At 40.5% G+C, this 12,022-nt stretch overlaps 1 protein-coding gene across 2 annotated transcripts in view; it reads right to left on the bottom strand.

The window, feature by feature from the left end:
• Positions 1-12,022, bottom strand: part of trpc7b (transient receptor potential cation channel, subfamily C, member 7b) — an 83,226-nt gene that overhangs the window by 13,030 nt on the left and 58,174 nt on the right. The window contains exons 6-7 of one of the 2 annotated variants that reach the window (XM_064341922.1): positions 7,944-8,177; positions 140-404 (exon numbers count right to left, since the gene is read on the bottom strand). In XM_064341922.1, coding sequence (XP_064197992.1) covers positions 140-404; positions 7,944-8,177 — 499 coding nt within the window. The remainder of the gene's footprint in view (positions 1-139; positions 405-7,943; positions 8,178-12,022) is intronic. The other variant, XM_064341921.1, reaches the window with a different exon arrangement.

Below are 12,022 nucleotides of genomic sequence, written 5' to 3'. Positions count from 1 at the left end.
AGCCTGTTTCCCTGGGGTCTGGCCTTTAAGTTTTATTCAATATCTTACTTTTGAACAGGACAGGAGATTTTATTGGTAAAAAAAAAAAAAAAACATACATAATTGTTGTGGGGTATTGTCCAGCAGGAGGTGCACTCACGTGGTGAATGCGGGGTTCACCTTGGCTCCCAGGTAGTATGAGTACAATATGAACATGCCGATCATGAAGGCAAGGAACACCATGATGAAGAGCACCATGAACTTGAAGATGTCCTTGACAGTTCGGCCCAGAGAGATCTGCAGGGGACCGAAGCTCTCATTGGCTGGCAGGATGTAGGCAATACGTGCGAAGCTCAGTACCACAGCGATGGCGTACAGACCCTCCGAGATCAGCTGTGGGTCTGAGGGCAGCCATTTATCCCTCGCTAGAGGACACAGAAAGAGAAGAAAGTGCCAGCAGGTCAGGTTCAAGTAATTTAGAAAACCTGGAAGTTACAGGTGTATTTCCTTTACCATTATACAGTGCTATACTACTAGGGCTGCACGATATATCGATTTGCAATATTTTTAAGCCTGATAAGAATAACCACCTCTATGGACCATACAGGCGATCTTCTGGCTTTTTTTCTTTAACCCCTTGAACCCCATTTAAAATCCAGGGCTTTTTGTAAAAATCCCCCTGTCCTAAATAAACCACATTATCTCCAAGATGATATATGGTACAGACATGGTTAAAAGCTTTAAATAAAGAGCACATTTGTACCAAAATCCCCTGATCACATGGGAGTATCATTCTGTAAGCATACAAGACAAATTTATTCTGAAAAACAAGAAATCCAAAAATTGTTTCGTATTTTCTTTATTCAGTAGTGATTACGTGTACTTCTGATACTGCATGAAACCAGATTTCTTTTTCAAATCTTACCCCAGGATGTATGCAACACTAGGACAAAAGTCTGGAGTGGATTGAACAATGCAGTGAAATTTGACACACTTTTTTCCCAGTCATATTCCACTTCCAGATGCTAATTCCATTGAAGGTAGTACCCTCTGGAACCCCACAAAACAAGTATTCTTTATTTATCCATTCTCACTCTTGACTAAGCCCAGCATTTCAGTCAAATGGTGTCCTTTTGAAGAGCATCTGTACAAAATGTATTCAAAATGGTTACTTATCGCACAAACTAAATTCACTTAGAAACAATCAAACCACTTGGTTTTACCTTGCGTCCTCTAACCCAATGTTTTTCAACCACTGTGCCACGGCACACTACTGTGACGTGAGAGATCGTCAGATCAAATTGTCCAATTTCACTTAATTGGTCCAGAAAAATGTTGTTTTATTTATTTTTTTAATTATTACTACAGCCAAAAAAAAACTACACATAACACTACACACAACACACATGACTTGTCATGTGAAAAATGAATCATAATTTGCGCCAAAGAATTGATTTCAAACAGCGCTTGTTGAGCGTCTATGGTTGAGCTATACTCTTAAATGCCTGTGGGTAGCGGTAGCGTGATTATTAGCCTATTAATGACCTTGTTGATTTCAAACAATAAGAGAAAGAGATGCAGGTTGCAGCGGTTAGAACAAGTGACAACGCTAACAACAAAGATGGAAAAATATTTCAAGAGGAAAAATACAGATTCTGGACTTGATCCTCCTGATCAAAGTCCTTCCAGACCTGACCCAGATGAAGAGCCCACTACGAGCGGGGGTCAAAACAAAGCAAAAACGGTGAGCTTGCGGCAATACAGTGACAGTTATTTGTTGTTTGGATTTACGTTCACCGGGGATCCTGCTGCACCGACTCCGTTGTGCTTAGTATGTGGGGAAAAGCTATCCAACAGTATCCAACAGCAAGCTTAAACGCCACCTGCAAAGGAAACACCCATCACTCCAAAACAAGAACACAGACTATTTCGTTCGTCTGCGTGGTCAAACTGAGAAACAGGCAACTTTGATGAGAAAGGCCACAAAGGTGTCTGATAGAGCTCTTGAAGCTAGCTACCTAGTAGCTGAACTCATGGCCAAATCTAAAAAGCCACACACCGTGGCAGAGCCCTTTTCAAGCCTAACTGCCATAAAAACTAAGAACAGAGAGAGATTGAGAGCAGTTGAGGAAGAGCTCCGTGTGTGCCTTTCGTCATCTTTGTGTTCATCTAAACAGGGCCAGGTTTCGCACTGAGTGAGTATTGTTAGAGGCGAAATAAATAAATAAAAAGAAAGAAAGAAAAATGTAAATGCACACAAATATTATATATTTTTGTTATTTTATTTATTGTTTTACGATGATTATTATTATTTAGTGACATAGCCCTGTGTAGCACTTGATGGCTGCTAAAGAGAGTCCTTTTAATTCAGGTGCGGCTGCCTTTGTCTGATTCTGTAGCAAGCGGGAGAGACCACAGCAATGTGTGTTTTTTTTTTTTTTTTTTTTGAACGGGTAAACGCCAACCGATTAGTTTGAATTTGAGTATTTCGTTTGATAATAAGATGGTTTGAATATTGTAAATGCTTTCATCTATCTTTTGTCATTAAATGTAGATTTTTTTGGAACTGTAAACCTCTCCGCCAGTTATTGGAAATGTTTGGGATCGCGCAAGTCGGAACACCAGCAGCCACCAGTAGAATCTGATTCTACAAGTATAACTATATAAGTCCTTATAATAATTACATACTGATGCTACTAAGTTTATTTTTGTAACAGTTGGGATGGGGGTGTGCCGTGGGATTTTTTCAATGTCAAAAATGTGCCGTGGCACAAAAAAGGTTGAAAAACATTGCTCTAACCCACACTCAGCTGTCCGGCTTACTGTAATTCAGGCTTGTAAGCAGTGAGTAGGCTGCTGTAATTTGCATATGGAGGAAACAAGGCACAGCGTCCCAGCACTGCCTTTATTCATTATCAAAGCTAACAAACTTCATAGGGAAGTGTGAATTGAGTGAACTTTCATGAAAATGTCTTTCACCAACAGCCTCATGCGCAGACACAAATACATTTCTCATGCAGATCACAACAGGGTGAGAGCCCACAAGGTCCTTGCAGAAATATAAAATCAAATCAGAATCAGAATCAGAATCAGAATCGGGTTTATTGCCAAGTAGGTTTACACATACAAGGAATTTGTTTTGGTCAGGTGGTGCGTAACAGTGAACATAAAATAAGATAAGATAAATAGAGTAAGGTGAACATAGTGCAGTAAAAAACATAACAGACATAACATAACATAACATAAACATAGTGCAAAACAATAACAATAGTGCAAGGGGATAAAGTGATTTTAAGTACAGGTGCTGTCTGTTGGTGTCCGTGGGGGTCAGGATAACAGTACAGTGTCAGTGGTATCAGTGGGGGTCCCGGGCCTTGTTGATGAGGCCAGCCGCAGTCGGGAAAAATGACGTGAGGTTTTGGTCCTGATGGACCGCAGCCTCCTGCCGGAGGGGAGTGTTTGCAAGAGTTTGCGTCCAGGGTGGGAGGGGTCGGCCACAATCTTTCCTGCCCACCTCAGGGCCCTGGAGGTGTGCAGGTCCTGGAGGGATGGCAGATTGCAGCCAATCACCCTCTCAGCGGCGCGAATGATACGCTGCAGTCTGCCCTTGTCCTTGGCAGTGGCAGCAGCGTACCAGATGGTGATGGAGGAGGTGAGGATGGACTCAATGATGGCAGTGTAGAAGTGCACCATCATTGTCATTGGCAGGTTGAACTTCTTCAGCTGCCGCAGGAAGTACATCCTCTGCTGAGCCTTCTTGGTGAGGGAGGTGATGTTCAGCTCCCACTTGAGGTCCTGGGTGATGATGGTGCCCAGGAAGCAGAAGGACTCCACAGTGTCGACTGGGGAGTCATGCAGGGTGATGGGGGCGGGTGGGGCTGCGTTCCTTCTGAAGTCCACAACCATCTCTACTGTCTTTAGGGCGTTGAGCTCCAGGTTGTTATGGCTGCACCAGGACACCAGATGTTCAATCTCTCTCCTGTAGGCGGACTCATCCCCACCAGAGATGAGTCCAATGAGAGTGGTGTCGTCTGCAAACTTCAGGAGCTTGACTGACTGATGACTGGAGGTGCAGCTATTGGTATACAGGGAGAAGAGTAGAGGAGAAAGGACGCAGCCTTGAGGGGAGCCGGTGCTGATGGTCCGGGAGTCGGAGACGTGTTTCCCCAGCTTCACGTGCTGCTTCCTGTCAGACAGGAAGTCGGTGATCCACCTGCAGGTGCAGTCAGGCACGTGCAGCTGGGAGAGCTTGTCCTGTAGTAGAGCCGGGATGATGGTATTGAAGGCGGAGCTGAAGTCCACAAACAGGATCCTGACATAGGTTCCTGCAGTGTCCAGGTGCTGGAGGATGAAGTGGAGGGCCATGTTTACAGCATCGTCCACAGACCTGTTGGCTCTGTATGCGAACTGCAGGGGGTCCAGGAGTGGGTCTGTGATGGTTTTGAGGTGGGACAGTACAAGGCGCTCAAAAGACTTCATTACCACAGAGGTCAGGGCGACGGGCCTGTAGTCATTGAGTCCTGCGGTCCTTGTTTTTTTGGGGACGGGGATAATGGTAGAGGTCTTGAAGCAGGCTGGTACGTGGCATGTCTCCAGTGAGGTGTTAAAAATGTCTGTGAACACCGGAGACAGCTGATCGGCACAGTGCTTCAGGGTGGAGGGAGAGACAGAGTCTGGTCCAGCTGCTTTGCGGGGGTTCTGTCTCTTGAATAGTCGGTTAACGTCCCTCTTCAGGAGGGAGAGAGTCGTCATTGTGATAGGGGAGGGGGAGGGGGCCTCTGAGGTGGGTGATTGTAGAGAGGCCCGGACTCCTGCTGAGATGGGGGAGGAGGAGCTGGTGGTCTGGAGCTGGTGAATGGGGTCACGGGGGATGGTGTCAGGACTGTCCCATTGTCTTTCAAATCGGCAGTAGAACTCATTCAGGTCGTTGGCCAGGCGCAAGTCATTAGTGGAGTGGGGGGCTTTCACTTTGTAGTTGGTGATCTGTCTGAGGCCCTTCCAGACAGAGGCCGAGTTGTTTTCTGAGAACTGCTGTTGGAGTTTCTCAGAGTACAGTCATTTAGCATCTCTCACCGCCTTGCTAAACCTGTATTTAGACTCTTTAAACCGGTCCTTGTCCCCACTCCTAAATGCTTCCTCCTTTGCCAGCCTTAGCTGTCTGAGTTTAGCTATAAACCAGGGTTTGTCGTTGTTGTAGATAACCCTGGTGCGTGATGGTACACAGCTGTCCTCACAGAAGCTATTTAGGCAGTTCGTGGCTGAGATTCCCTTTGTTAAAGTCGCCGAGGACGATAACGAAAGAGTCCGGGTTTGTCCGCTCCACACACAGTATCTGGTCGGCGAGCATACGCTGTGCCTCCTGCACGAGGGCTTGCGGTGGAATGTAAACACCGACCAGAATGAATGAAGCGAACTCGCGGGGGGAGTAGAAGGGTTTGCAGTTGATGAAAAAAGTTTCCAGAACAGGAGAACAGTGCTGCATAATCACTGTAACATCTTTACACCAGCCACTGTTTGTATAAAAACAAATACCTCCACCTTTCATTTTGCCGGAGCGCTCTGTGTCGCGATCCGCTCTGAATAGCTGAAAGCCTGCCAGCTGCAGCGCAGAGTCCGGTATCGATCCACACAGCCAAGTTTCCGTGAAGCACAAAACGGAAGATGTTGAAAAGTCTCTGTTTTTCTCCACCAGTAGCTGGAGTTCGTCCAGTTTATTGCACAGTGATCGCACGTTAGATAGAAATATTCCCGGTAACGGAGTGCGTAGACCGCGTCTGCGGAGACGCACGAGCGCACCGGCACGTTTCCCTCTCCTCCGGCGTTTCACTGCGTGAACAAGGGTGAGCGTACCTTTGACAAAAGTGACCAGTAATTCCGCAGATGTGATGAGAAAGTTGGGAAATAAATCCACAGGAGTTGTTACCCTGATATTCATGAGCTCTTCCCTGGTGAAAGAGTTCCGGATGCTATCGCAAAACACTGAATTTACAAACAAAACAAGGCAAAACAATGCGCACCAACACACCGAGGCAGCCATCCGCGGCACCATCATGATCTATCAAATCATGTCACGTACGGGAGGGTAGGACCCAGACGCGGAGTGGAAAAAACACAGGAACTCAAAAGGAAAGTTTAAACAAAGACTTTACTATTAACAATAAACAAAACAGGGAACCAAAAAGAGGGCACGATGGGCAAAACAAAAAACTCAAACACTATAAAAAACTTGACACAAAAAAACAAATGACAAGGACAGAAACAGTGAACAGAAACAGGCAGGCAGAATACAGGCAGGGCAGAAAACAAGCAGGCAGAAACACAAGCAGGTAAAAAACACAGGCAGGCAGAAACACACATGAAACGCAGTCAGAAACACACACAAGGAACCAGCACCCAAGTTAGGAAACAAAGAACTTAAATAGACAAGAGTAACAAGACACAGGTGAACTCAAAGAACAATCAAACCAGAAAAGGAGGGGATAACAAGACACAGGTGGGAACAATGAGAGAATAATTAAAAGCAATAATACAATTAACACAGGGAGGGAGAACGAACTGAAACACAAAAGTGAAGTGCCAAAAGGGGAAAAACAGAAACAGAAAATACAGAACCATGACATCATAAACTATTGACAATAGTAGTTGCATTGTTTTTATGCAAGCATTTGCCGATAAACAAACAAAGCTCTGGTAAATAACTGATAAAGCATGCGCTAAGGTTCCACTCCTGTACAATGCAAAAATGCGAAGTGAAATTAACTGAGTATGCAGCAGGATGGCTAAGACATCATTTCAACTGGAAGAAAGAAATTAACTACGTGTAAATGACCTTGAAAAAGATAACACTGTAAGGTTACTGTAAAGTATACATGGTTTCCAAGCAGGGTTAAAAGTCATGATGGGTAGATCATAGAGACGGTCCATTATTTCAGGTAGTAGCTTGCTCTTAGGTCATTTACTCTGCACTGAAATGTCTGATTGAGATAATTTTTTTGCTGTTAATAAGGTAAATTGCTTTTTTTAAAAACTGGCACTTCACGTTTGAAATTCTATTTACGTACATAGAAATGCTCATTTTCAAATGGCCCTGAAAACACTTTCAGCTTAATGGAAATAACACATAATGAATAATGACTTTTGCTAGCCTGTCTACAAAGACCAGATTGATTGCTTAGGGATTACAGGAGGATTCTAGTGATATTAATACCATCACTATAGTATTAGCAGTTGTTTCACTTTTCGCAGACAGTTATTGGATTATAAAATACAATAATCACCAGCCTGGGGTTTCAATTTCAGCCCTCCTTTGGGGAAGTGGACTGCCTTGTTATTTCTTGTTATCTCTAGTGGTTTTCCCAGTCAAGACCGGTTTTTTGCATCAAAGTGTGAGTTTTACATTGGTATTGGTGTCACAGAAGTGCAGTGACTGATAAAAGCAATAATTTCAGAGAATGCTATTTTTAGATGCCCACATCTAATTGGGGCTATATGAGATTTAAATTTTTTTTAAAACTTAATCACTGATAACTATTGGGTGTAAATAAGACCAGCAGCAAGTTCATAGAGCTTATATGCGATCATGTGATTTGCTTTGGAAGCTGCAGGGCCTTGCTGCTGATTGGTTGTCTATTCAGCACCCAGTCATTATCAGTGATGTTTTTTTCCCCCGGAAGCATTTCACATGGCCTCTGAAGCTTAGATGTTGCATCATTGTATGATCAAAGACAAAAAAAGACAAAAGATTGCCTATATGCCCCATGACGGTATTTATTCCTATTAAGCTTAAAAATATCACAGTGCAGCCCCACATAATATTACCCTCTAATGTGTATGTGTGATCATAAAACATTTCAAATATTTGCATGGCTGTATTATCTTTCATGAAAAGAGCATCTACTGAAAATGTCTTTAAATTATATATACTATTAAGAGTTTAAACCAGCCTGGCCTCCTGGTCTTCTTACCGTAGGTGAAGTACTCAATGTCAGGGGGTAGAGCCACTAAGGAGAGGTCGCTGGCATGGATCTTCTCATCCACATATTGCTGGGCTTTGGTGGCTTGGAGGAAGGCCAGGAAGCGGGCAGTAAAGGCGGCGATGAATATGGAGAGCATGCCAAAGTCCAGAACATTCCACAGCTGCAGGATGTACTCCCTGGGGCCCTCTGTCCACAGCTCCTTACACTCTGACCACATCATCCCTACACAAAGTCACACCATACCCAAACCACATCATCCACAAGCCACACCATTCACAAGCCACATCATCTTTGTACAGTTATACCATACCCAAACCACATCGTCCACAGCCCCCATCATACCCAAATGACATCATCCACAAACCACATCAACCCTGCACAGAACCACACCATACCCGACCCACATTATCTACAAACTACATCATCCCCAAAGATACATCATCCACATGAAAAAAATCACTGCAAGAAATTGAAAACTAACTTTTTAACCTGTGAATGACAGAAAGCAAAGTTGGAAACATTTTCCAATCCTTGCTTGCCTCATCTGCATTTAAATAAAGAAATCCAGTCTGAAGTGAAGAAAAACAACCTCATAATTTAAACAAATGAGCTATAAATAACATTAAGCCCTTCCTACCAAGGGCAAAATAGGCAAATTCTTGCCTGTTTTAACTAGTGCTAGTACTAATACAAAGCTCTATATCTCAAAAACTATACAGGGTACAAATACGGTTCACAGTGTTTATTGAAGCAGAGTATGGGATGCCATTTGTAAACTCGAATGGAACATGTTCACAGGCCTTTTTTTCTCACATTTAGAAATCTGGTAATATAAATAAACCTTTCTTTAGGAAGATTTCATTTATAAATCTAACCAATGAAAGAAGGTATTTATTTATTTGTATCATATATTAAATTAGTGTAACAAAATAAATATTTAACAAAGATTAAATATTTAAATGATATCAACTATGCAATAAAAATAAATATTTAGTGACAAATTAAATATATAGCTATATATGTATAATGTACTGCTAAATAAATATTTAAAAACCAAGGCACTCTTGTTGTGAAAAAGTAAAAAGCCTTTATTGTATGCTATGCATTAGCCATACAATAAAGGCTTTTTACTTTTTCACAACAAGAGTGCCTTGGTCGCTATCTTATTTCATCAACTTCATCACCCTTGTACCAAAGAGCAAAATGTTGCATTTTACTCACTTCCAAAAGACGTGCTCCTCTCTGTTTTTCGAAATATTTAAATAATTAAATGAAATATTTCCATTAAATCTTAAACCTCAATGATAAAATGCATATTTAGTTCAAAAACAAATATTTATATTAAATCTTAAATCTTGGATTTTTGATTAAATATTTTAGTTAAATCTAATCTAATGTTGGTTTTACGCTTTGCCACATTTAACAATTTGCTATGGGAATCTACATTCAAATGAAATAAATTAACAAAGTACACATCTAAGATTTAAATATAAGTTAAATATTTCTTTCTGAACAAAGATTTATTGTATAAGTTAAATATTTAACTGCAAGCTAAAGATTTGTTTCATTAATACAGACACAACATTTAACTCAAATGTATAATGTGTCACTAAATCTTTATTTAGAAGAACAGATATAAGAAATACACTAAATAAATATGTTTTCTTCAAATATTCATTTATGTGTCTTACATTTAGATATAAGTCATATATTTAGTAAGTTGTTATATATTTATTTATGGTCAGATTTAATATTTAAACTATATAATTAAAAGCAACACTTTCTGCCTTTGATTTATAAATTAAATCTGATGAATTATTTATTTATTTAAGATATATTTATCCCTTGCATAAATAAATGGATAACTTTTTTTTAATCACATTTAAATTAAACATCTATTGAAATAAATGATGTTTATAAATATATAACTTATATGTTAAATCTCTGATTTTAAATAAATATATAATGTCATACTAAATATATAATATATCTAAATCTGAGAAAAATTATTAGATTAAAAATTGAATAAATATTTTGTAAACCATTATATATTTAAATGAAATGCCATTTCTGAATTTATGACACAAATATAACACTCTATTAAATATTTCTCTTATATCTTTGATATATAATTTTAATGTTAAATGTTGGACATTTGGCAGGATTTAACAAATCTGCGAAATATATGCTACTTGAACCCACCCATCTCTGACTCATTGGGACAGCTAGGCCGTCAGAAAGTGTGGTCTTCAAGAGGTGCCTGAGAGAAATGTTTAGAGGCAGATACTGATTGCGATTTGTATTTATATGCAAAACCATGCGTATGCCTCTTTGACTGGTCGGCGTGGAAGTAGTTACATTGGTGTGGATCAATCGCTTAGGACAAACTTATTTTATTTCACATTATAAACGTTTAAACCGCTTTCACGGACCCTTATTTATTTTTTTAGTTACACTGCTGCCAATACATTTTGAGGAGTGTTAGACTACGTCTAACTACGTCTGTACTGCGAGCTCTTGAATGAGGAGCTGCGAGCTGAGAGCTGCGAGGTGGGAGCTAGCTCCCACCACTCAGAGAGAGCTCGCATCTCGCAGCTGAGGACTGTACCTGCTCTCACGAATTAGCTATCTCCATTGCTATAATTCAGCCTAATGTTTGCTGTGTGTGGGTCATACAAATGTAACAGTAGGCTACAGCCTATTTTGTATCTGTAGTAAGCAATTTTCAAGATCACTGAACACACCCTACTTCGTTTTGGAGTTTGAAAATCATCAGATGCTTTCACTTTTATAAACCACATGTGGATTGCCACACAAACAACAATAATCAACAACAATCTCTTTCCTGTCATGCATAAAATTGCTTATTTGTTTACCTGCACACCCTTTTGCACTGCATACAGAAACACTTTCTTGTATGGAACACTGACAACTGAACAAAAACGTCCACACGCTAATTCATACATTCAAAAATGTTCGGTATATCACAGTAAAATAATCATTCATTTCCATGTGGCTAGCTTGTCATCCCAGCTCACGACTTGACCTGAGCGAAACAAAGATTAACCGATTTTATGAGGAGCTTGTACAGTAGTTTCTTACAGTAGACAGAAAGGTACTCTTAAATGGTATGTAATTTTTTAATTCAGAGGGATTGGTTTTACCTCAAAACACAAGGGTTCAGGCATTTCTGCTAACTAGAACATTCACTAGTTTTCTTGTACAATTTATCAGGTAGGGTTACACCAAGTACACCCAGAAACTTCTCAGCATGTATTGTTCACTGGGTCACATAACATTTTTTTACTAAATGGTTTCATTTCAAAATAGACAATTCACCTTAAGATTTTGTTGCCTATTCTTAATCATACTGTTACAATATGCAAATGTGTATACTATAAAAACAACATATTATAAAACCAATAAGATACAAGCCAAATTGCATGTACCTTGGCTTTGCATGATGCAGAGAGCAATAAGGTAAACCTATCATCGAACCCTTTACCTGCTAGTGTAAAATGTAATTAATTTATCGTATAACACTGTTAGTACTGTGAAATAACATGTCAACAAAGGCATTACTAGCTATAGTCTCCCTCATTTGTAGTTTCGCCATACTCCCTTGACAGGCTTATCAAGCCAGGCCTGGACTTTCTAGAGAAACGCCTCAAAAACCTATACATGACTAAACAAAATTCCCTAACTTGGTATTAGGGCCTAAAAAGAAAGAAGTTAACTGTGATTATTACCAAATTAATAAGCCACGCTAACCGGATGGTTAAATAACCGAAAAGTTAACATGTTCTCCATGCGCACATCTTGACAAACTTCCAGAGTGCACAGCCTAGCACCCATTATGCACTTGTGTTTTACAGTGCAAGCAGAAGGGGGAGTGATGGAAAAGAGGTTCTTTGAAAGATTAGTCTTAGCTACTGGCTCGATAAATTGACAGACAGATGTAAGACTCATTTGGAGCAAACCAGGCCGGAATTCATAATTAAAACATAGCCTGAAATTCAGACATTCGATAGGCCTACTGTACTGTCTTTTCAAAAAAAATGCACAAT

The sequence above is a fragment of the Anguilla rostrata genome, chromosome 7 (assembly GCF_018555375.3).
Source record: "Anguilla rostrata isolate EN2019 chromosome 7, ASM1855537v3, whole genome shotgun sequence".
NCBI classification, from domain to species: domain Eukaryota; kingdom Metazoa; phylum Chordata; class Actinopteri; order Anguilliformes; family Anguillidae; genus Anguilla; species Anguilla rostrata.
This window is presented reverse-complemented; position numbering and strand designations above follow the sequence as displayed.